The 25,938-nt window shown below is 38.0% G+C and overlaps 2 protein-coding genes across 2 annotated transcripts; both read left to right on the top strand.

The window, feature by feature from the left end:
* The first annotated feature begins 16,930 nt into the window (after positions 1-16,930).
* On the top strand, positions 16,931-20,139 carry LOC114364411 (uncharacterized). The gene is made up of 4 exons (XM_028320569.1): positions 16,931-16,943; positions 18,354-18,427; positions 18,877-18,978; positions 19,993-20,139. Exons 1-4 carry the CDS (start codon positions 16,931-16,933, stop codon positions 20,137-20,139), a joined length of 336 nt encoding a protein of 111 aa, XP_028176370.1.
* Positions 20,140-23,433: 3,294 nt separating this feature from the next.
* LOC114364404 (uncharacterized) lies at positions 23,434-25,914 on the top strand. Its single transcript, XM_028320556.1, has one exon. The coding sequence runs from the start codon at positions 23,434-23,436 to the stop codon at positions 25,912-25,914; it is 2,481 nt and encodes an 826-aa protein (XP_028176357.1).
* Positions 25,915-25,938: the final 24 nt, after the last annotated feature.

Raw genomic sequence — 25,938 nt, 5'->3', positions numbered from 1 at the left:
AATCGGTCTTTCGAAATTCGCTGTTTTCGTAGGCAAAAATCCAATTTGAACGAGATTTTGTCAATAGACATTCCGTAAAAACGTATGATAATTACGATGATATAAGTCAAAAGAAGCTATAACAATAAATTATATGACTAAAATCATTTCGAAATCTGCCAAATTCTCGATTTCTGCATGAAAAATGTGACAACGCTCTTAATCTACTACACAAAAGCGTATATTTAGCTTACTTTGGAAGGGTAAATACAACAGGGATAATGGTTTGTTAACGACAATATTGAAATAACTTTAAAAAAACATCGTTCTAAAACCTAAATCGTATTTTAAACTGATATACATTAAACTGATTAAATATACGTAGGTACGTATGTACATAACATCACGTACTAAAGCAAGCAAAGAAATCATTGTCTTGCATTTAGGTATATTTGCTCGACCCTTGAAAAACAAAGGGTGTAAACTCGACACTTAATGTTACCCTATTATAAAATGGAAATGAGGTGACTATTTGTATAATCATTACGCAGCAGTATAATTTTAAGGAAGGAAAGGATCCTCATATCGTAAACAATTTACCCTAAACGGTTGCGATTAATTGCAAAGATTGAACGTTAAATTAGATGCAATTACGTTACATTATTGTTATAAAAGATTTATTAGTGCTACAGCAAAAATAAATACTTAAGAGGAAAATGATAACAATTTTCGTAACAGAGAAAGCGTAAAGGTTATGTATGAGCGATAACCGCTATTATTCTTATACACAGATAACGGCGGGGATTTGTGAAATGAGACTACAAGACTTCACACATTTGGGCGAATCCCGGGACAATCCTTTGGGAAATCTAAGTAAAAGATCAAGTGTCTAAAGGGGTTCGTAAGTGCGAATATGATATTGAAATGTGCGTCGCTTAGCGGCGGATCGCGGTGAATAACCCAACTGTGTTTTGCGAAGCATAAAGGGTGATTTCGGCTTATCGCCAATATAAAGTGACAATCCGGTAACTTCGGATTTGAAAGAACACTGTTTTGGGTTTATGCAAGATAAGACACGCACTCTTGGTGGTATGTATAGGTACACTTGTTTACTTAGATGATGATTGCGTCAGACATACAATATAGGTACGTCAAGTTTTGCTTGCATTTTGTCTATTGATGTTCTTATCATCATCATCATCATCATTTCAGCCACAGGACGTCCACTGCTGAACATAGGCCTCCCCCAATGACTTCCACATCGCACGGTTGGTAGGTTAGCTGGTAGATGTTTTAATGCTTATCGCTAATACAAAGTGACTAGAACATTAGAATTTGACCGTGTTTTGTGGCTTTGTATGTTACATTGTAAGATTTGTACTTAAGCAAAAATTACTAACAGTCTGTATTAACTTTCAGGCGAACAAAGTTACGTTTTGTTGCATTTTTGTGGAAGGGTTAGATAGTGTAATGTTCATGTTTTCAATTCCCATATTTATAACAGTTTTAGACCTAAACTCAACTTAAGTGTTACGTTAAAACATAGTATGAAATTGGAAGCTAAACTTAGCCATCTTTGAAGTATGGGTATCTTTGTTTTTTTTTTTGTGTTTCTGTCTAGTATGCTAAAGGTAAAAAGTGGTGAGAAACAAACTAACCAAAATGTGCCTTGAAATATTCCAATCTCAAATCTTTCCTTAGACTTAAACATAAAGAGGCACTTAATAAAATTGCGACGGTAATACAGATTAGACAACTTAATCATGTCTAGACATTTTATTCATGAAAATGTTACAGCCGAATGAAAAAAGGCTCTAACCACAAAATATGCCGCTAACTGAAGGACGAGTGTTACTCGTGTAACTGTAACTAGGATTTTTTTTGTTTTTTACTATCCTTGTTTGTTTTTTTTTTTCTTTTTTGCTCGCTTGATATTCTTTTGTGTTTTTATATAGTGTGTCCGGGTTAGGTTAAGTTAAGTGAGAAGGGGTACCTTTGTTCAACAATAACGTCGGATCTAATAGACGTAGACTAATTCTACATTCGTTTTGCAGAATAACTCAAATACTAATAACATAATACAAATAATACATACTTGTTGAATATTTAAAAGTTAATTATTTCTGAACGTTATGTGTCTATGGCCAAAGTGTGGATTTTGGTGTTACTCTGTTGTCTATGATCGAAAATAAAAAAAAAAGATGGCTGCGGTCAAAAGTATTGTTTCATTGTGCTCCTGAAAAAGTTCAAAACTCTNCAGCATCCTTCCTTAACTCTATAATTATTGATGGGGATAGTTGTGAAATAAATATTTTTATAAAAAGAAGTACTACCCCCTTATTAATAAAAAGTTACACCTAGGAAGAACCTTGGATAAAAATGTCATTACCATACCAAATGACAATTTAAGCCAGAGTTCAACTAGGGTGTAACTTTTATTAATAAAGGGGTTAAAGTTTATTACTTCTTAAGGGTTTTATTATGGGTTGCTAAAGCGAATAAACCTACAAGACCCAATAAGTCCACCCACAAGATGGACCGACGACCTCATAAAGGTAGCGGGAAGGCGCTGGATGCAGGCCGCCACCAACCGGCCATTGTGGAAATCATTGGGGGAGGCCTATGTTCAGTTCAACTGGACGTCCTATGGCTAAAATTATCATGATGATGATTGATGAAACCGAATAAAGGGCTAATAGCTTGGGTAGTTCATCGTAGGTATAATCCTTTCCTTTTCAATGCTTATTTTAGTTATATTAATAGATTGTAGTCATAATACATACTCGTATACATGGATGATTGTGTTATACTTTCATTATAATACTTAGTGGAATTACTGCTTTCAAAACGTGAATTAGAACTGGCCCCATAGCAGACATTTTCCTACATCTAAAGGCCTTTTAAAATATATATCGGTTATGGCTATTGGAGCGGGTACCACTTTCCATACATTTGTGCCCATCATCCTTTCAGCCCGATCCGTCCAGTGGTTTGGGCTGTGCGTTGATAGATCACTATATGTCAGTCCGTCAGTCAATCAGTCAGTCAGTCAGTCAGTCACCTTTGAGTTACACATATTTATTTATGTAAGGACTTATTAGGTAAGTTTTTGTTCAATATTTCCCCAAATTATTTGCCGGATCAAAAATTATAAGTAGGAACTTTTAGGTATGACTGCTAACAATCGCTTTCGAATAAAAACCTGAACTAATTGAACAATAATCCAACTCACCACTCTTCACAAACAAAGCTCCTAACAAAGCAAAGAAAGAAGCTTTTCATTGCTGTAATTTTCAAGGATTTTGTTAAATACGGAAAATTCTGAATCAAATATTGTAGCCGTGGAAAGACTAACTAATTAATTTTTGTAGGAAACCATTAGCGACTGCAATCTGTAGAACTCGTTTAGTTGGAAACGAGAATAAATCTAGAATGCACTACAATAAGTTCTTATTCCTTTTTAAATTAATAACTAAAATGTATTTAATGTAGGTATCCTGTTAGAACATTAAGGAACATTTCAGGAAAATTGAAAAATGTTCTAAACTTTTCTCATGCGGTAGCTTGTTAACGAGTTAAAAGTTAAAATTGTTCGTAAAGTGTTCGTTAGTTTCAGCCAAATGACGTCTGCTGTTGGAAAAAGCCTCCTTGGATTTTCACCGAACCAGCAAGACCGAACGCGATGGAAGACTGTTGTGGACGCCCTCTGCCCCATCTAGGGGACATAGGACCTTAAGTCAAGAATTTCCACAATGACCGGTGCCCGCATCCAGGTGCTTCCCGCGACCTTCACTAGGTCGTCGGTCCACCTTGTAGGAGACCAACATTACATTACATTAGTCTTGCAACATAATTACAATGAATAGCAACTTTTACTATTACAAAAATTAATAGAAGACAAATTACTAGAACTATACAATCCAAAAAGTCAATAGAATAACCTATGAGGTATTTTGTTATAGTCATTAATGTCAATCACTCATCCAGCCCTTTGTCGTGATGCGATAATCATGTATATTAGATTCCGCACAATATTGGCGAGCTCGTGCGCCGAGCATTAATATTGAGTTAAACCAGTGTTCCTGTAGCAGTGAGAATTTGGCTAACTTAGCAACATAGCCAAATGCCTCAAATGTGAAAATTGGCTAATTTACTTAAAACAATTTAAGCTTATGATGTCGTCGGTCCACCTTGTGGGTGGACGTCCCACGCTGCGTTTTCCGGTACGCGGCCTCCACTCCAGAACCTTGCTGCCCCATCGGCCGTCAGTTCTGGGTACTATGTGCCCTGCCCATTGCCACTTCAGCTTGCTAATCCGTCGGGCTATGTCAGGTAGAAAGCGCTGGACGCAGGCCGCTACTAACCGGGTAACATGGAAAGCATTGGGGGAGGCCTATGTTCAGCTGTGGACGTCCTATGGCTGAGATGATGATGATGATGAATTTAAGCTTTGGTTTTCAGTAGCTTTACGTCTATGACGTAAACTCTGAATGGTAAGCACGTAGTACCTAGTATCTATTTAATGTGATTGTACCACATTTCTTTTTAATTAGCTTTAATCTTCATTATTGAGGAAAACCATACATTTCCAAATACATGTACATGCAGCAGAGATGTGTTATTTTAAATTTAGTGGGTGTGTTGAATTCTATTACGTATAATATTTTTAATGTGAGTTATAAGAGAGTCTACTATATTATCTTGATGGATGTCAGGCTTTAGGCTCGCGGCTTGTTATGGCACAAACTACAAGCACTATATCCAGTACACGTAGCTTTAGGCATAACTAACGTTAAATACAGGATGGTAATTAAGAAATAGTCTTCAAGTCTAGCAAGCTTAGCCTAGTAAGGAAAAGTAGGCTACTAAGTAACAGCACTAATAATAAAAAGCAATTACTAATATTGTAAATGAGAGAGTGGGTAATTCTGTATGTTTGTAATAGACTAAGAGCTGGTGAACGCCAGACCTACGTCATTTTATAAAAGCTGAAAGTTTGTCAGCTTAGGCTCCCAATATAGGATAGAATGTTGGTGAATCATGAAGTTTGGGTCATCGTGGCTTTGGCAGCTATCCTAAAAAAACTGTCTGGCAAGAAGTTGGAACTGTCAAAACTGTCTGGCTGATGTGGAAACAACTTCTAATCATTGCTCAAATATTATACACTAGCTTTCCGCCCGCGGCTTCACCCGCGTGGACTACATATTTTTTTCCAAAATAAAATGTACCCTATGTTACTCGTGGATAATGTAGCTTTCGTATGGTGAAAGAATTTTTAAAAACGATCCAGTAGTTTTTGAGCTTATTCATTACAACCAAACAAACAAACAAAGTTTTCCTCTTTATAATATTATAGTGTAGGTAGATAATAATCAGATTGTATGGTACGTATAACGTAAGTAGAATTACAGTCTATTGAATATACAGAAAAAGCCATCGTAAAAGTTAGGTTAGCATACGCTGACAAACTTTCAGCTTTTACAAAATGACGTAGGTCTGGCGTTCACTAGCTCTTAGTCTATAATGTATATAACCAAATAAATGGTACATTTTTCTTACAAAGTTTATTTAATGGATATGCTATACTAGCGAAACGTGGGATGAANCAACATATGGACCACTGTAAACATTATCAAGTTTATTTCCCACTTGATTTTTTAACAATATCAAATCTCCTTTCTTATAACTAATGGAATTACAATTCTTATCATAATACATTTTTCTTGTTTCCTTACTAACTAAAAGATTTTGCTTGGCTTCCATTTGTGCTCTCTGTAAACGGTACTTCATTTGTAAAGGGTAATCATCATAGTTATACAAGGGTTCAATAGGTAAATTGAAATTACTAGGTAATGAGCATAATTTTCCAAATACTAGTTCGTATGGTGTGTACTTCGTTTCAGTGTGTACGGTGGTATTGAATGCAAAGCACCAGTAGGGTAACCATGCACTCCAGTCTTGTTTATTGGACTCGCACTGAATTCTGAGAAAAGCTCCTAAATTTTTATGTGTGTTCTCTAATGCACCTATTGTTTCGTGATGGTATGCAGTTGACTGTAGTTTATTTATTTTTAGAATTCTGCAAATATTGGTCATTATTGATGAAGTAAATTCTGTTCCTTGGTCTGTAATAATTGAATGTGGTAAGCCAAATCTTAAGATAAAATTATCTACAAAACTCTTAGCAACACTTTCAGCATCCTTTCTCTGCAATGGATAAGCTTCAACAAATTTTGTTAAATTACATTGAAGCGTCAATGCATACTTATGGTTAAAATTATCTACATCTAAAGGTCCTATTAAATCTAAACTTACAACTTCAAAAGCGGTGTTAGCCGTTGTCGTAATGACCATGGGCTCCTTAATTTGTTTATTAGTAAACTTATTAATTTGACATTGTTTACATTTTTTAACATAGTCAATGACGTCATTTGTTAATCCTGTCCAAAAATAATACTTTTTAATATTATTTATCATTCTGTTAACGCCTGCGTGGCCACTCGTAGGTAACAGATGAAAGTCGTTCAAAATTAATATTTTATCTTCTCTATTAGTAACACGTAATACATCTTTAATTACGACGATACGTGGCATCTCCACAGTATCCATTTCTTTCAATAAAAATTGAATATATTTTTCATTGTCTTTACTTTTCACAATAACGAGCTCGTGAATATTAAATTGTTTACATAATAACACTAATTCTCTCGTCAGCACTTTGAAAGTAGATGACGATCGAGAAAATAGGTAAATACAACATTTAGAGGTCACATAAATACAATTGCCTGATTGGCTTTTAATTATACTATCATCATTTTTAAAATTCATCAAATCTAACTCATTTTTTGTTGAACAAATAATAAGTTCTATTCCATTAGAAGGTTTTTTCAGAATTTCTACAATTTTAGGTTGATCAGGCCTTGAAATCGTAGAGTTCTGGTTTGTCAGATCCGTGATATTTTTATTTTTATTAATTTGTCGCTGTTGTGCTCTAGTAATGACCGATACGATATTACAATTTAATTGCTTTAATTCTGTACAAGTCATCGGTAAACGGCTTAATGCGTCTGCAGCAGCATTATCCTTTCCCGGAACATGTGCAATGACAAAATCGTACTCTTCCAAATATAAACGAAATTTTGTTAATCTACTTGACGGATCGGTCATGCTAAAAAGATAAATAAGTGGTTTATGGTCGGTCAAAATTTTAAACTTTTTACCATATAAATAAGGTCTAAAATGTCTTATAGCCCATACTATTGCAAGTAATTCCAATTCAATTACGGGATATCTTGTTTCAGCAGGGTTCAAGTTGCGGCTAGCGTATGAAACAACTGTTCCATTTTTATTTGATAAGATAGCGCCTAAGCCAGTTTTTGAAGCATCTGTTTGTAATACAAATGTATTACTCTCAGAGAAATCGGGATATTGTAGTACAGGTGGGTTACAAAGCGCCTGTTTTAAAGTGTGAAAGGCAGTTTCGCACTCGGGTGACCAAATAAATGGTACATTTTTCTTACAAAGTTTATTTAATGGATATGCTATACTAGCGAAACGTGGGATAAATCTTCTATAATAATTTGCAAAGGCGACAAATCGCTTTACGTCGTCGGTGTTTAAGGGCATGGGGTAATTTTGTAAAACCTCAATTTTTGATGGATCGGGAAAAATGCCTTGAGAAGTTATTTTATGGCCTAAATACATAATTTCATTACGTAAGAATTCACACTTGAGTGGATTAAGTTTCAAGTTGACTTTGCGAAATCGTTCTAGGACGCTAATTAGGTTTTTGTTGTGACATTCTAATGAATTTCCAACTATTATGCAGTCATCTAAGTAAACAAATGCCTGCTTATAATTTAACCCTGACATCGCTATCGTCATAAGTCTGGAAAATACGCTAGGACTGGTTTTCAATCCCATAGGACATCTTTTCATCTGATAAGTCTTATCTGTTGTAAAAGCTGTCATTTTCCTTGATTCTTTATCTAGTGAAAGTTGGTACATTTTATCGACTGTGAAAGCTGTGTATTTTCTGCTATTTTCATCTAAGGATAATTGATAGTAAGATTGTGATAAGTCTAATTTTGAAAAGTAAACACTACCTGAAAGAGAATCTAGGATTTCAGTAATATTTGGTAATGGGAATTTGTCGTCTTGAATAACATTATTTAATTGTCGATAATCAATCACTAGTCGCCATTTTTTCTCACCGGTTTTATCAGACTTTTTGGGAACAAGTAGAACGGGGCTAGACCATTCAGATGTCGATTCCTCAATAATGTCGTTATCTAACATGTCTTGTATTTGTCTTTGTAGTTCTGACTTAAGAGCGTGTGGTATTCTGTATGGCTTTTTATAAATGGGAGTGGTATTATCCTTTAATTTAATAGAATGTTCCATCAAGTTGGTAACTGATAGTTTATCTCCTGGTAATTGAAACACATCGGCGTACTTCGCACAAATGTTTTCAATACTGATCTGCTCCTCTTTATTTAAATATGAACTCAAATCAAGTAATTCAAACAATGTTTTAACTCGTTTAACAGATAAGTTGTTTTCACTAAAGTTACACATCTCAAAAGAATTCAAACTGTGCACTTCTAAATACGAAAAGTCAATAAGTTGTTCTTTATCGGTCGTATTTAAGATACGTATTGCAATTTTACCATTTTTTGGTTTTGCAATAATTCCCGCTATGAATATTCCGGGATGCGAAGGGATTTCGCTTGCTAACACTACACAATCACTACAGTAGTTAGTAGGAATGTATTTAATAATCTCGCAACGCGGCGGTATAGTGTGAACATAACCATTATTACCAATTATCTCGGTTGTGATTGAACACCCTTTATATGATAAAGTTAAGGTGCAATCTTTATAGTTCACTACTGCGTCATATTTTAAGAAAAAATCTTGGCCTAATATTCCATCGGCCGAACATGACATATTTTCAAAAATATAGAATTTTTGAGTAAATACTCTCCCATCAAAATATATCCTATTGAAACTAAATTACCACTTATGCCTTTAATGGTTATTCTATCCCTAATTATTTTATCTACTATATTCGGATAGTGTTTAATCCATTCATACTTAATTACACAAAGACTGGCGCCAGTATCTACTAGTAACTTAACTTGTATATCCTTATCAATTAAGCTTGAGATTACGCTATTATTATTGTAACTCAAAATGAAATTACTTTTTTCATTGGCCTCGAAAAAACTCTATGTTATTGGAAACGGTTTCGGGTTCATTTCCGTCCGAAGACTGCTGAGCGAGGTGCACGCGCGGCGCGCCTTGCGATCGTGCGTCATCATAGCCACGACCGCGGCCGGCGTTCATACTTTGATTCGAATTACCTAAAGTGTTCCGCCAATTGTTATTCACATTGACGATTATAGTTATTTGATCGGTTGAAATTATTACGAAAGTTTGAGTTGTTGTTGTAATTGTAATTCTGCGAATTAAAATTATTTGTGCGTACATTCGAATTTTGCCTATTATAATTATTTTGATAAGAATTTCGGCTATTACCTCTATTAAAATTACCACGATTTCCACGATATCCGCCATTTGAATTTTGAAAATGTCTAACTTTCATGACCTCGTGTTCGGTTGACATTGAATTTTCGTCAATAGCTGTAGTTATTGCTTCTGACAGTGACGAAAATTGTCGGGATTGTAGTATAGTATGTAAGTAATTACCTANTATGGCAATTTTTTCGTTAATTGGACGTAATATTTTGAACTTACTGTCATCGCCTTCGGCTTGTGCTAACGTCAATTTCACAAATAGATTCTCTAACTCCCTACCAAATGATTCGATAGACCTTTGGCCTTGTTTCGAATGCAGCAATTGGCTTTGGATAGCAACAGATGAGAGTTTCGGCAGTAATTTTAACTTCATATCTTTCACTAAATCAGATACATTATCATAACTAGAGTCCATGCGTAATTTAGCGCTTTGGGACAGTCTAGTTTTTTGTACAAATGTAATTAATTGCAATTTTGACTGTTCACTTATCATAGTACTGTAAAGTTCAATGCCATCTATTAGTTGTTTAGTAACTGACTCCTGTCCCGTCATCACAGGTAACAAGGATATGGCTGTTTTAATGTCAAAATTAGGTAATTGTTCATTCGCCATTTTTGAAATATTTGTATCTTGTACACTGACTAATGAAACAATTTTATTATAATATTCATTAATTTCCTCTACTAATTGGTTAATAAAAACAGTGCCTTTAGAACTAATCTCTGAACTTTCTATTTGCTGACACACTTGAGATAAAATACACCCCAATTTATTATACTCAACTTTTACTTCATATAACTTTTTCAAGGCTAGGTCTGATTTCCTTCTTTCAGGACCTAGTTTTATCAAATACTCTTTATAATACTTCAACGTATCTCGCAATCTAATTAAATCATCACTCATAATAATTAAGTAATTATTTCCGTACAAAGAGCACTTACAATGAGTGTATTTTTATACATTTATGTTACGAAAATAAAATAAAGAAACAATATTTAAAAATAGCACTTACTTAATAACATCTTAAACGCAAGGAATACGATAGCTGGCCGTTGTGGTCATCGTAGCTGGCGGGCTGGCTGACCTGGCTGGCTCGCTGCTGGACGGGTAGGCTNACGTCACGCGAATAAAATGGCGGGCCGGCCGCCGCCCGCACTTTTAAAATTCAATATCTTGGAAACTAATTAACGTATCGAAATAATTCTTTCACGTGTATTTTTTATTTTTAACAGAGAATACAGAAAGCTAAAAAACAAAATTAGTGAACATTCTTCATTGCATTATAATAGGAAGTATTTAATGTTATTTCGTACATAACTGTGATAATGTATTGTTTTGTAATGTATTTGTGTTTTTTTTAGTACGCAATTAAGGTAAATTGCTTGCTTTGAGTAATTTTGAATTATAAATAGTTTTTTTTTTAACCATAACGGGGAAATTCTTGGCATGTATTTCTCCTAATGGAAAGTGATGATCAGGCGAAAGTGGAAACGAACTGCACCTGGAATCTTCAATCTTGAGGGAATTTTCTATCCTATTACCAACTGCCGAAACATAAAAATACTGGGAGTCGAACTAGGTACCACTAGAGTACAGAAGCAATTGTACGATTCATTTGGTACTAATATTTACCTGCAAAAAATTTATCACCATATATTAGTTAGGCCCAGAACAGACGGTGAAACGCAACTGCAACGAAACTGCAACTGCTAGTTACTTTTGAGTTGCATCTAAGTTTCTGCCATAGCGTCCGTTGAGAGACAGAGTCAGTTTCAGTTTCATTCATCAGAATCATCAGAAAGTTGCAGTTTCGTTGCAGTTGCGTTTCACCGTCTGTTCTGGGCGTTAGAGAACAAAACAGTTTAATTATAGAATAGAATAATCTTTACTGCCAAAACTTACATTTATGATGTTTTGCGTCATTCTATGACAGTGCAATATCATTTGATTGGATTAAAATAATATTTTTGATCGTGATCAAAATTAAATGATTAAAAGCTAACGTCAATAAAAAGATATGTATTGACGTAATATTTATAATCCATACTGATCAACCTTTTTTTTTACTGTAACCGGATAAAAAAGCATTTGATTTAGACAAAATAACAACTTTTTATTTATACTACTACTAATATTATAAAGCTGAAGACTCTGTTTGCTTGAACGCGCTTACTTCGATTAAAAAAAAATTGTGAATGATAGTCCATTAATCGAGGAAGGCTTTAGGGTATCACTTCACTCTATACATTAACGCATACGAAGTCGCGGGCACAGCTAGTATCTTATAAAAATGCACACAGCCAGAAAACGTTTTCAAAACATGTTTAATCCCCAAAAGCTTGTTAAAAAGAGTATCTTAAACATAATAATTACCCCTTTAACGCGTACGGTCCGCAAAAAACATGTCTGCCCGAACCTACCATATAATTCGCTTTACGTAACCATCGATACATGGACCCATTATGCAGTTTTTTATTTGTTACGGTAAATGTCATAAATATGAAAATTATTAATAATTACTGGTTATTATGTGATTAATATGAAATTATTTATGTATGTAAAAAAACTAGGCGGTAGGCCACCCCCGCCACACCTTAACCTAATTTTGACTGTTTAAATCAAAACAATATTTATGGGCATCATGGCAAAGTAATATTAACGCAGGAAACATTCCAAACTCATTATGCCAAATTATATTAGTATATGATATCAAAACGTTCAAAATGTGTGGCTGTACACGAGCCGGTGTTCTCTTTTATGATATTTGTTAGTACTAAGATTACATTGTTAAATAATTATTAAATAATCACTGATAAATGTCATTAATTTCTTACTTTTACCTCGACTGTCGGAAATTATTAATAATAATAACCGGTAATTATTAATAATTTTCAATTTATCACATTTACCGTAACATTCGCTAACCGGACGATATCCAGACTATTGTGCGCTTCTAGGAATCGAACCAAGGACTCGTTGGGGCAGGTCGTAGAGACACAACGGTCACCTTGCAGTTCGTTGACCCCAGTCAAAATGCAGCCGGCTCGACTGATTTGCAAAGAAATTCGCTGCTTTTTGCTGACGATACCGGTTTCTATGCATGTCTACTTCCATTGTTTTTGTTTTGTTTTTAAGGGATCGAGGTAGGCATTTGTTTTGTTTAGAGGTAGGCAGTATTAAATACTTATTTAATAAAAAAAAACTGTCCACACAACATACTGGCCACATAAAAATGCACTGCACGCCACGCTTAAAACGAAGAAAATTATTCAAACTAGAAAAAAAAAGTAAATACCTAGCTACCTATGTACCTATTTACTTTTTTTTATTACGTACTTACTGACACAAAAAAAAATTAAAACTTTTTCTGGTAAAAATACACGTCACACTTTAAAGTCACACTTTAATAGAAAGAAAATTCAAACTTTAAAAAAGAAAGTAAATAGCCTACTATACAACCTACTCGAAAACTTCACCGTCACTGGTTGGGTTTTTATTGGCGGTCAAGCTGTAGATCCTGGCTACACAGGAGTTGCAGCGGTGGGAACGAGAGGTGGGAATAGTCCCGTAGGTAACTTGTAAGCATTACATTATTGAACCTATTTTATAAAACGAGAAAATCCTGTACGTTATACTTCTTACATAATGTTATTAAGCATTAAATAATAACATTTTCCTGCTGAAAACTACCCAATCCCGAACATAATATTCATGGAAATGATTGAGTTCATATCAGTTGTTTACTATACTATAATATTATTATGTGCAACATAACGTAATAATGTAAAAATAAATCATGATATAATACGGTTGGTATGTTTTTGTATGAAATTTGGAACACAATATGAGGTCATGGTCATGGTTATAAGAGGTAGCGGTGAGATTAGCGATTTTACGGTTTCATAGTCAACAAAGAACCTAAAATAGTAAGACACGGGTCTTGACGCGACATTTATTAATAAGTTACATTATGTACTTATGACTTGACGTTACGGCTGCGATGCTGCAGCCGTGGTCACAAGCAGACTACTATTTTAATTGAAATGGAACGCGAAAGTTTAAAATCTTATATAACAAAGAACCTAGTATTTTAAACTAAGAGCAACGGGACTCAAATGCTACAATACACAGAGTACTTGATGAGAACAGCTTGATGTTTCAGTTGTGTTACTACAGTCAGGGTCACAAAGCCTAGTTCCGGAAAGGCTGAAGAATTTCGGGCATCCTCAAACTTTCACTTAAGTATTATATTTTCTGTGGTCTTGCTACTTAATTTGCTGACCGGAAGACCAATATGACAAATGAGATTTTTTTCACAAAACTTAATGCATGTTTTTTTTTTCTGTTGCACTCTGATCACCTGGCTTTGATCACCCCGGTGATCAAAAGTCCTTTGATCACCCATGAATAAGATGATCTGGGTGATCAAAGCCAGGTGATCAAAGTAGAATGAGTAGACCTTTTTTCACACATTAACATCATATATTTTTTTTGAATGAGGACTTTGGATGGCCTTAACAGATAAAGATCTAGAAACGGTATCTATGCCTTTCAGTAGTACACAACAATTATACAAAAAACACAAACACATTTTCACTGTGAACTCTACCTAAGGTAGTGTATTTACCTACGAGTAGGTATGGGTACTTCACATACCTAATGTCTGATTTCACGTTAAATATTATTGTTAATTCGTTGATGTAATTCTTTGTAAAACTTCCTTATTAAAATGCATATTTGTATTATAATTAACTGCATTATGACACAATAATTTAATAATTTGCAACATGCATTGGTTATTAAATATGGCATTATGTTGGACCGTAAAAAATGAAATGATTGATAGTGTTACCCACGAGATTAATTTTTAATGACTATAATTTGGTCTAAGTCTGCCTAATCTAAGTTTTGGTTCTCATAGTGAATCATAGCTTTATTTTGGATTTTGAAAAGTATTTCAGTTATTTTATCTAAAAGGCTTAGGCTGAGTTGCATCACCTAACTATAACTTTAAGCGGTGTTTTTGTATGGAGTTTGACAAACTTTTGACGTTTGTTAAAGTTCTGGTGAAGGTCGCGGGAAGTACCTGGATGCGGGCAGCGCAGCGCCGATCGGTATGGACAACACAAATCCAGCTGTGGACGTCATTTGGCTGAAACGAACGATCGATAGTTAAAGTAGGTAGGTAGTAGCTATAGTTTGGTCGCCGGGCACGTAGAATTTTGTCCAATGACCTCAAGCTACCCATCCTTATCGCTTGCGTGTAATTATAATGCCGTCGCGCTCGCACACTCACTGCGGCACTGTGCTCGGCGACCAGACTTTAGAGTGCAACCAAGGGTTATTCTTTACAAAGGTGTATGATAAGTTATTAACAGAGAAGAATTCGTAGGGTTTGAAAAGTGTTGCGTACTTTTTAATTTGTTTTATAAAATATAATGTGACCTTCATGGCGATTTTTCTGTTTTACCTAGATTTATCCCGTAAATCATTTACTTTATTAATCTGTAAAAAATCATCAACGTCAACATTTTTTTTTTTTATTTAAACAAAGGCGCTTCTCTTCCCTTTGACAGTTTTTTGCTGGAGCTATTTTAACAGTTATGAAACACGTGTTGTTGTCAACAATGGAAATTTCCAAGGCAATCTGGGAACTTTAGAAAACTTTCCAGATTGTATGGTTTCCGAATCCGAGTAAAGGGAAATTTTGTTTAGACCATTTTGGGTAATAAAAGACCATTGTTTTTACAAATGTGTGGCTTCTACTGTTCCTGAAAGAAGTGATTGTATATATTTTTTTAATTATAATTAATATTTAATTACAAAGTTTGCAAATTTATTCTTCATTAGGTACTCATCTCATATTGAACCTACGAGTATGTTTGAAAGTTCTTTTCTGTTCATTTCCTTTACGCCCTACGCATAGGTACGTATTGTGATAGATAGATAGATAAAATACTTTTTTGTACACTTTTGAAATCCTTATGGTCAAACTGACCTCATACTTTTAAATATACGAACATCAGGTCTCTCCAACCCATAGATTACTAAGTTACTTGACCAAATGCTCTATGCATATTATCTTTTCTCTGGTAAATAAAGACCTCATGATAAAGAATTTTCAAGTCATAATACCTACTTTGCAATGTCAAGGGCGTACTAACTATTTAAGTACACAACATTGTTAACTTTATTGCCAACATAAGGGCAACGCACTTAAATATCCTTGTGTCAAAACGTAACCAACCTTCAAACTTGAGTCATAAGTACAGACAACACAACAGTTTATACAATTTTATTGAAAAATCGAACTTATTGCAACGGCATAAGTGTCAGTGTTACCTTAATGTGCTGCCATCACTACATGTTGCATATTTAGCGCTAATTTTCATGTTGGTATTACTTATTACGACTGAAACACAATTTTTGCTTCATTTGTCAGTAAGTGCAATGTACGATTTGTCATGTGAGTTGTATATTTTATAATTAACAGGTAATAAGTTACATTTATTATGAATCTAAAGTAAATTAATTACGATAGTCAAATAATTAAACATACGAGTATTACTGTTCTGTAGCTTGTAAGACCTATTTTCTGTCAGTTTTTCCTAGGAAATAAAAAGGGATAGGAATCTAGGATTTTACTTAATAGTAAGTCATATCCTAACATGGTGGATTCTAAATTGTTTCATGGTTTATGTAGGTTATTCTTATGTTTTTTCTTCTGGATACATTTTGGCCTCACAAACTTTATGACTGAATATCACTTGAAATTAAATTTAGCTTAACCGAATTAGACGATTTCTTATTTTTTGTGCTAGTTTTTTGGACAGCCCATGGAAAAAGTTAGAAATAGGAACAAAAAATCTAACGGCAAGATGCCAGTTTGAGATAAGCTTTAGGTAATTGTTACCTACGAGTATGTTTCACAAATAAACAATTTTGTTTTTTTTTGTAGCTTTTGTAAACAGGCTACAATTTCAGATCTAAGAAGTTTACAAGTTGAACTTGCAGTTAATTCTGCTTTGTCTCAATCCATGTAACGAAAGTAAAATCAAAAATGGAACTTGTAAGTGCAGTGAGTCAGTGTCGCGACACCCCTCCCCCCTCCCCCCTAAGTCTGTCTCCCCTCATGACTGGGTATTGACACGATGACTCAGGGTTATGCAATCAAGTCTGTGAGGGTGTGACGTCATGACCTGAACTCTGAAAGATGGAAGATACGCGTTGCATATCTAATGACAGATAAGTTGCTGGAAAATTTTGTTCAGGTCTGTAGGCTTTTTCCATGGAAATGTTTGGGAGGAACTAGCTATTGAGAAATAAAAGTAAAGTTAGTTTACTTATCAAATAATATTTATTTATATTAGACTGCATAGGGATAAACTTATGTTGCATGGTAACAGAAAGATGGTGGAAGCAGGTTTGTGGAATTGAGATAGGTATTATTATAAAATTTGTAACTACAGATACATCAGGACAATGATGTAGGTAGGTACATTTTTGTATATTTGGTAAAAAATAAGGTCCCATTAGTAACAGTTCCAAATTTTTGCTACCTTATTTCTGATCACTGCATTTCTATAACACGCCAAAATATAGTTGTTTTTCTCAAATAATATGTCTCAAAAAGTTTCAAAAAGTCACATTATTATGTTATTTTACTGCAATCCAGACTGCAAACAATCCAAATTGCATTCAACTATCCTTGTTACCTATGAAATATAATATTGTGGTATGTTAAGTGAAAGACATGCGTAGGGTTTGAATGTCCAATCTTTAATCATTCAAAAAGTACAAATTTACTTAAAACTAAAATATAGCTAACTCAACACATTGAATGTGACACCATGTTGCAGTCACTAATTAAAATATAAATGTATATGTACAACATGGGCCGGGCTATACCCTGGACTCCGTGGGCCGGGATATCCCTGGACTCCGCTCCTTCAATTCTTCTTTAAGGTGTGGCCGTTAGCTCAAGAGTTGACGTGGCATTGTTGGCCAAATTAAGACGTGTCAACTCACGGCGCAATGCTTTCATAGCTTGGTGACGGCATTTTTTGAAGAGGTAGTATGCGAGTGAAACCACCAAAATGATGAGTACTGCGATCACCAGAATTTCAGCAAGTTGTAGACCCGAAGTTTTTTGCGTGTGGGCGTCGCCGCTGGCAGTTTGAGCGATGATAACTTCTTCTTTGCTTTGCTTGTGTCCCATTTTGAAATGCAGCTAATAATGTTCTTCAATAATTTGTTCAATTTTCTCGTAGTTTCTAGAGTCTTGCCGGTTGATTTTCGCCAGTTGTTCTTGAATCTTCAGTTTCTTTAGGCAGGGTCGCCATGTGGTATGTTAAGTGAAAGACATGCGTAGGGTTTGAATGTCCAATCTTTAATAATTCGAAAAGTACAAATTTACTTAAAACTAAATTATAGCTAACTCAACACATTGAATGTGACACCATGTTGCAGTCACTAATTAAAATATAAATGTTACAGTACAACTAATAAATCAGTATACTTCAACATTGAGCCAACTGGCACTACTCGCTTGGTACCTATGCTGTTAAGTCTAGAAACAGTGAACGAAATAGTAAAGGGCCGTCCTCACACGATGATCTTATTTTGTAACCAGTACTCGTATTTAACACCACTTCAACCAATCAAGCCATTTACTTCCATGGTAGTTCTCCCGGCGCAATCAATCACAGTCGCAGTTTAAAAACTGATATTTATTTTCATGCACCTATTTATGTAGTAAATAACAAGAGTGGGTTATGTGGGACTAGGGTTGCCAGATGCACCTATTTACAGTACAGTATCTGTTTGTTTACAGCATTATCACTGGCTCCAGGAGAAGGCAAGCCGCCAGTACACAGAAAGCCAAAGCCATCCAAAGAACACGATAAAGTGAGTAATTTTAATGAATAACTCTTAGTAGATGAAGTAATTTAGGTCACACGTTCGTACCTTTTCTCGACACGACGGCCCTGCTGTCCTGAAAGAGTTGTGTGTCGTGTGGATCCAGCAGAGTAGAAATCCCTCCTCTTGAATGGAAACTAAGGGAGAAACCTGAAAAGATCAAGTCTCCCCAACCATCTGGCAAACGTGAGGAGTAATGGCGAAATTTGGGATTGATGGTGAAAACGGGCATAAGGCTAGTCTCCTGTTAAACGCTACGCGACATTATGACGTCAGCGTCAAACGTTCCTATCGACGCCATACGCCGACGTCAACGTTTGAAAGAAAGTAAGTATTGTGACGCGGCTTAGGCGTGACACGGCCTACGGCGTCTATAGCTAGCGTTAGGAGACCACAGCCTAAGTGATCTGATGATAAATGATGTTTTTTTCCGTCAGACGCCGCGCGGCAAGTCTGTGTCGGCGTCGCCGGGGCGGACGCTGTCGCCGTCGCCCGCCGCCTCCAAGGAGCCCAGCGTCGACAAAGAAATCGCCAACAAGGTATTGTACATACGCCTATACCAGGCCTGTTCATCTCCGCGAGTTTACATCGAAAACAAAACACACACGATGGCCCACCTACAGGATACTATTCGACTAGGCCTCACATACGAGCGAACATTGACTCACGCACGCGTATTCTTGTGTATGATGGAAGAAAATGGTGTACTAAATACTGTGCAGTATTTAACTGCCTAAATAATAATAAAAACACAGAATGTACTTTTTTAAGTTGCCTCAAGACACTGAGAGGTAAATGAGTAATTAATATTATTCATGATAATTCATGCTAAATCATGTATTTCCTCCGCCATTTTCCGCAGTTTGGCACCTCACGTCACATCATTTTACCGAAGTCAGCCCTATAGCTTCGGCGCAGTGCCGATCACTGACGTTTGTCAACAAAATGGTGCTTGACTCTTGAGACAGGCTAAATTACACCATATTGTAAATGACATTGAGCATACATTTTTTTAAATACCTTCGCGAAGAAAAACTTCTGTACGTAGTACTTATTATTATTCTGTGCCTATACACATTAGACTTACCGCTTTTGATTCCTATAATGAAGATACTCTTCAATGTTGTATCAGAAATCTAATAACTCTGTTTATTAGGTTGATACAAATCGGCGCTGAGATTTCATTGTGATTTTCTCTTCGGCTCCTCCGGTAACTTTTTCTGGGTTGTAAGGAGCATGTATTGTGTTTTCAACCGTATATGGAAAACCGCAGAGGACGTCTAGTACTCAAACGAGGGTTCAGTGACCGAAGAATATCTAGTATTAAAGATCACTCAAAAAACCTTCAGCACGCGAGTCTCAAACATATCTCCTTTAGGCTGAGTGAAAAATGCCAGAGCTTGCTTGGTGCCGTCTAGACTGAGAATTTGATGATGATGTGGACTCCACAAGTGACGTGTAAAGGCTGCTTACAGGCAACATTTCAAGTTTTTCTTTCTTTTTTCAGAAGGGTTCCATAAGGGCAACATTTTAAGTGTTTTTCCTTTTTATAGAAGGTGGAGAGCTCAGACAAGCCGGTGGACCCGCGGGAGGTGACACAAAAGCTGCAGGCGCTGCAGGTCACCGACGACGCGCCCGCGCCCGCGCCTCTAGCGGATAAGGTACGTGTGACGTCACACCGTGCGCCGGCTGCGCTGTGACGTCACGTCATCAAGCCGGTGGACGCGAGGTGACACAGAAGCTGCAGGCGCTGCAGGTCACCGACGACGTGCCCGCGCCCNTAGAATATAGCTAACTCAACACATTGAATGTGACACCATGTTGCAGTCACTAATTAAAATATAAATGTTACAGTACAACTAATAAATCAGTATACTTCAGTTTTTTTCCGACGGCGATCTATAAATGCAGACTATTGTGTAAGAAAGCATAGTTATTTCCAAACATGACGCTCCAGAGAGTGAGACTTCTTTAACTGAGTGAGGAATGTTATCTTTTATAAATGCAACTACACCATCGTTTTGATTTGTTTTTATTGTAGAACCATGTGTTATGTAATCTGGCTTTAAAGGAAGAGGTTTACTGTTGTTGATTCTGCATTCACTCAAGATTATTGCATCAATTGTGTGTGGGAGCATGTTGAGGTTAATATCCAGATCGTCAATATTAGAGGATTTGTGTATGCTTCTGATGTTTTGGATGATGAGTGAGCAATCTGGTCTTCTTACAGGAACATGTTCTACAAGTTGTTCAATGGAGCAGCTCAATGACTTTATCTGTTGTAAGGAGTCTAATTCTTGTAAGACCTTACAGCTTTTATCCATTTTCTCTGAGTGATAAATGGAAGGTGTAAGATATTTTGATCTTTATTATTATTTTGGATGGTTGAATGAATTGTAAATTGGGTGTTCGTCGCAGTATACTATTCTTTTGCAGGCATTTGTAGTATTCGTGTAATGTTGAGTGTTGTGAGTATTGTGATTGTTTTTGTGTTGTTTGTATAATTTGTGTTTGTTTGTAGAAGGTAAGTTTCTGGCTACTTACACAGTTATCTCCAGTAATACGAATGAATCGATATAATTTCATGTACACAGCACTGATAAGACAGATTATAGAAACTTGCTTATAGACTAATCTTATAACCAGGGATGCAAAAACTAATATCGCACAAATAAGTAGTCATTTTTTTGTTAACTGTTGTAACTGAGCTTCATGAGTAACTTGCACAATTGGTGAGTCATCATCAAATCGCAGGTAGACCTTCCCGTAGCTCGTCCAGCAATACTTATATTGATTTGCTTCTTTGAAGCCCCGAGCCAGAAAATGTAGTCTTGATGCCAGGGGTGTAAGATTTTCAGATAAGAAGATAGGAATGTCCGTTTGTGAAGTTAGGCCCATGTGACCTGCATTCAATTTGCTTGTTTTATTTTTATTGTTATAATTTTTTGCGGCTTTTAAGATTTCCGTCTTGGTTAGAGTGTTTGTTAGTTCCACTATGATTGTGCTTCTTTCTTGATTTTTCTTTTTTGTTTTAATAATGTCCTTGATGTCTGATCTATCCATTGTAACCGCCAAATTATCAGATAGTCTTTTCACCATTTGAACAAGATCTTTTTTATTTTCACTTCCTTTCAGTGGCACGTTTTTTATTTCAAAATTAGCTTTTCTTTCTAATCTTTGATTTTCTTCTAACTTGTTTTCAATTATGGTTATATGTTCTTTGTCCTTTTTTGATTGATTTTCTAATTTCTCGAGTTTAGCTTTTAATCCGGAATTTTCTTCCGACAAAAATGTCAGTGTTTCCTGCACCATATTACTAGTCTGCTGTATTTCTTTGAGGGTATCCAATATCGTATTAATTTTACTATCGTAAGTGCTGGCCAGTTTATTGATTAACTCAGTCATGTCCTTTCTCAGGTCATTTTTCAAGTCATTTGACATCATTTCGAACTGACTAGAGTGAAGTTCGTCAGTCTTCCTCTTTTTAGATCTAGCAGCTAAAGAGCCAGGTGGACGCTGGTCTTCCAGTGTTGATATGTCAGGCATGGAGTCAGATTTTTCTGGTGTACGCATCGTTGCCATTGCTTCTGTTTACGTCTATAAATAGCACAAGCAGTAATAAATTCCGTAGTCTTCGTAGTAGCGAGCGTCGACGCCGTCGAGTACGTATGGCCACAGATAATATAANTAAAATATAGCTAACTCAACACATTGAATGTGACACCATGTTGCAGTCACTAATTAAAATATAAATGTTACAGTACAACTAATAAATCAGTATACTTCAATATTATGTAGACCCAGACGTCTGGTCAAAGTCGTAAAACTGACTCACATACTCTTTGTCTGTGTAATTTAATATGTTATTTATGACTTTTAAAGATGAAGGGCACATGGCAACTTTGAATTACAGTTTCAGCGACTTGCAACTTAAAAATAATACCACCCTCGTCATTTTTCAATCGCCATCTAGTACCAAATTAATCAAAGCTAAGGGACAATGCTACGGTACAAATATCGTAGCCAGAACTCAAAATTGATCACTTTATTGATGATCCGTCCATGTCGTGAAATGTCTCTATCTCATGATATGGGCAGTTAACTAATTGTACCGTCAATTTTTAATAATAAAAATACGCTTTTTTGGACATTGAAAACGAATGCGATTAATACAACTACCAAATTCGCAACTCTGACGTAGTAGCTGAGTTCTCTACCACTACTCTAAATATGTACTTAGTTGGTCATCAGATGTTAATGTTTTTTACCAAAAGAAACTTTGAATCTTCTTGTTGTGTCTGGCCGCTGACTCATGAGTATGAGACGTCTACGAGTCAGCTCTCATACACTCCAGACGACTCAGAAACTATAAAATATTTCTAACTCCAGACGATTCAGAATAAAATTCTATACTTACTACTGTTAGAACTACTTAAGACGCCACAGTTTTATCTTTTATTTTTTAACTTTATCTAGATACAGTCAGTGTTAAAAAGTTCATGGTAACAAAGACGTGTTGCGAACTTTTTGGCTACTTTGTAGTCCAGTCATTTAAGCTTAAATTAGGTAAGAATCTCGGAATTAGAGATACCCAGCTGTTAGTCTGTAAATACTTGTATATTGACACCCTGAAAGTTGTCTCAAAACCTACATATGGTAGGATGTAAGCAACTGGGGTGCAATGGTGAGGGACCTCCACGTGGTGCACCCCGGGCAACGTCCGCGTGGTCTGTTCACGCAGGCGGCTGACTTCTCACCTGCGCGGCAGGTTGCGTCAATTCGGCGGGCCTGTCGGGCGACCCGTAACCCACAACGGAGTGGGCCGGGGGCTGTCGGGGCATTTGCCCGGGCCGCGATACAGGGGACATCTCAGAAAACCCCCCCAATCCCAAGGTCTACAGGGGCCGAGGGGACGCGTGGTCGTAGGGTGTACGGCCGCTACCCTGCTTGAGAGAGGGTGTGGGCAGCTGCGCCCGGAAGCAGTAAACTATGACATGGACACAAGGAAAACTAAACTACCCCAGGGAGGTACCGGCAAAGCCGGAGAATCCTCTGCCGCTACGGCGGTCACGGCCCACGTATCTGGGGGGGCCGCACCGTGTTCTGTGTCTTCGCCGGCGAATGCGCCGAAATCTTGCAAGGTCGAATTGACCAGCTTTGACCAAGGGCTTCGGAATATGTTCGGAGCTAAACCTAAAATCGACCAGGTCACTAAAAAGACAGTTGAGACTGCCACGGATACAACCCGCGGTGTGACTCCTGTCCCCGAAAGTATTAACCCTAACTTGACGACAGCAAAGGTGGTGGTTGAGACTCCCCCGGTTCTACCCGGGGATCTGACTCCCACTACCCGCAGCCGTTCCCGGATCAATAGTGAGGACTCCGTCACTCGGGCTGCCACCAAGCGGCGGATCGAGGAGTCGGAAGAGTCACAGTACTCGGATTTAGAAACCGATCATTCTGAGAGGGTTGATCGCTTTATTGAAAGATGCTTAGCAGCCGACACGGATGACTCCTGCATGTCAACCGAATCAGCTCCGTCAACAAAACACACAGCATCGTCACGTGGCGGCAAAAAACCCCGCGGCCGTGGCAGAGCCCCAACAAGCGGGGAATATATCGGATTGAGACAGAAGTGGGCTGAAGAAAGGTTGCTCGCCAAGGAGAAACTTGAAGACTCCGAAGAATCAGCCATACGACTGACTAACAAAATGAAGACGGCGCGACTTCGCGCACAGGATAAATCATGCACACTTACTGCAGCAGAGCTGATGGAGACTATCCGCACAAGTGCTCAGGCAGTTTTCAAGTGCGCGGGAAAGTGCAGCAAGATCAGAGGCACTGAGCAGGGGGCCTTTAAGGAAGCCGCCTTGACTATCGAGGCAGCAATCACGGCACTGGCTGATCGGCCTCCTGATGAAGAAATTCACAGACTAAACGTTGCCAACTCCCTCCTTAAAAAGGAATTGGATGAACTTCGTCAGGAGGTTCGCAACCTCAAAGAGGAAAGGAGCAAGGTCACCCCAGCCATCATCACTGCTCCTCCTCCCGTATGTTCTACACAGGCGGGAGATATTGAGAGAGAAATAATGGTTCACGTAGGAACAATGGTTGACGCCAAACTGCAAGGCATAGAGGAAAGACTCCTCCCAGAAAAGCGCCTTCGCCCATCCTTGGCAGCAGATAAAGCGAAAGTTCTGGCCCCAGCCGAGGACTCAACCGCTCTCCCCACGAAAAAACAAACCGGCCCAACCACACGGGCGTCGGCTAAAAGGGTTGCCTCAGCACCCTCTGTAAAGAGTGCACCAACTACTCCCGCAAATGCTGCAACAACCGCAGCCACCCAGGCGCACGCCAATCAGAAAGAATCCCTGGTTGCCGAGCCTCTCGTAGCGGCCGTGGAACTAGCGTCGCCTCCTAAAAGAGGCCGTGTAAGAAAGAAAGGTAAGGGCAAATCTCAACCTGCCCCCATGCCTACCAGACCAGAACCTCGCCCGCTTCCTCCACCCCCCGTGTCCATGGATGCTGAGTGGACGGAGGTTGTAAAGCGTGGTAAGGGTAAGAAGCAAGGAGGCCAAGCCCCACTAACCAGCGTCAAACCGCCCAGCCAACAGAAGGCTGGGCCGGGCAGAGAAAAGGGCAAAGCCCGCAGGGTTCGTGTCCCGAGAACGGCCGCAATCTCGGTCGTGTTTACGCCGGAGGCCGCTCGTCAGGATCCACCTCGTGACTTCCAATGGTTTATGCACATTGCAAAGCAGCAGGTGGATCTCGCCCAACTGGGCATAATGGACGGCCTCCGCTTTAAGCCAGGTCAAACGGCAGCGAAGCTCCTCGTCCTCTCTGGTCCAGACGCGGAGGAGAAGGCGGATAGGCTAGCTGCTGCCCTCCGTGATGTCCCCGCTTTCACAGCGGAAATGGTCGCTATAAGGCGACCGATAAAGAGTGAAGACATCCGACTGTCCGGTTTGGATGAATCTATCGAACAGTCGGAACTCGCGACGGCTATCTCCATCAAAACTGGGTGCCCACTAGAACAGATCAAAGTGGGTAAAATAAGCGGTACCCGGGACACCCGCAGTGTCATCGCGCGGGTGCCATCGAAAACGGCGAAACAGCTGGCAAGTCTACGTCGGCTACTTGTAGGATGGGCCTCGGTGCAAATTACGTTGCTAAAACCGAGACCTTTGAGGTGTGTGTCCTGTTGGGGCGATGGGCATGTCGCTCACAAATGCGCTGCCAACGTCAGCGACCGAAGTGCGCTCTGCTTCCGATGCGGTCAGCCTGGGCACCAGAGGAAGGAATGTCCCGCCAATGAACCCCACTGTCTACTTTGCTCAGCGGTAGGAAAGGCAGCGGACCACATGCTGGGGACGAAAGATTGCCCTCAGCCACTGCAGAAGTCGAAACCGGTGCCTTCTGGGCCCGGCCGAACGGCTAGCCTCATGGAGGTGGACGCGGGGGCGTCCGCTTCCTAACACTGAGGCCCGAAGTGCGCGCGG

The sequence above is a fragment of the Ostrinia furnacalis genome, unplaced genomic scaffold (genome assembly GCF_004193835.3).
Source record: "Ostrinia furnacalis isolate ACB-3 unplaced genomic scaffold, ASM419383v2 OfSCF0419, whole genome shotgun sequence".
Classification (NCBI taxonomy): Eukaryota; Metazoa; Arthropoda; class Insecta; order Lepidoptera; family Crambidae; genus Ostrinia; species Ostrinia furnacalis.
Note: the sequence above shows the minus strand (reverse complement) of the source record. Positions and strands in the feature narration are given on the sequence as shown.

What these genes read in the sequence shown, in the direction of transcription:
- LOC114364411 (XM_028320569.1), top strand. An exon ending in CATCCAAAGAACACGATAAA is followed by an intron (nt 18,428 to 18,876) that starts GTGAGTAATTTT and finishes TTTTTCCGTCAG; the next exon opens with ACGCCGCGCGGCAAGTCTGT. An exon ending in ACAAAGAAATCGCCAACAAG is followed by an intron (nt 18,979 to 19,992) that starts GTATTGTACATA and finishes TCCTTTTTATAG; the next exon opens with AAGGTGGAGAGCTCAGACAA.
- LOC114364404 (XM_028320556.1), top strand. Translation starts at nt 23,434, where the DNA reads ATGGACACAAGGAAAACTAAACTACCCCAGGGAGGTACCGGCAAAGCC.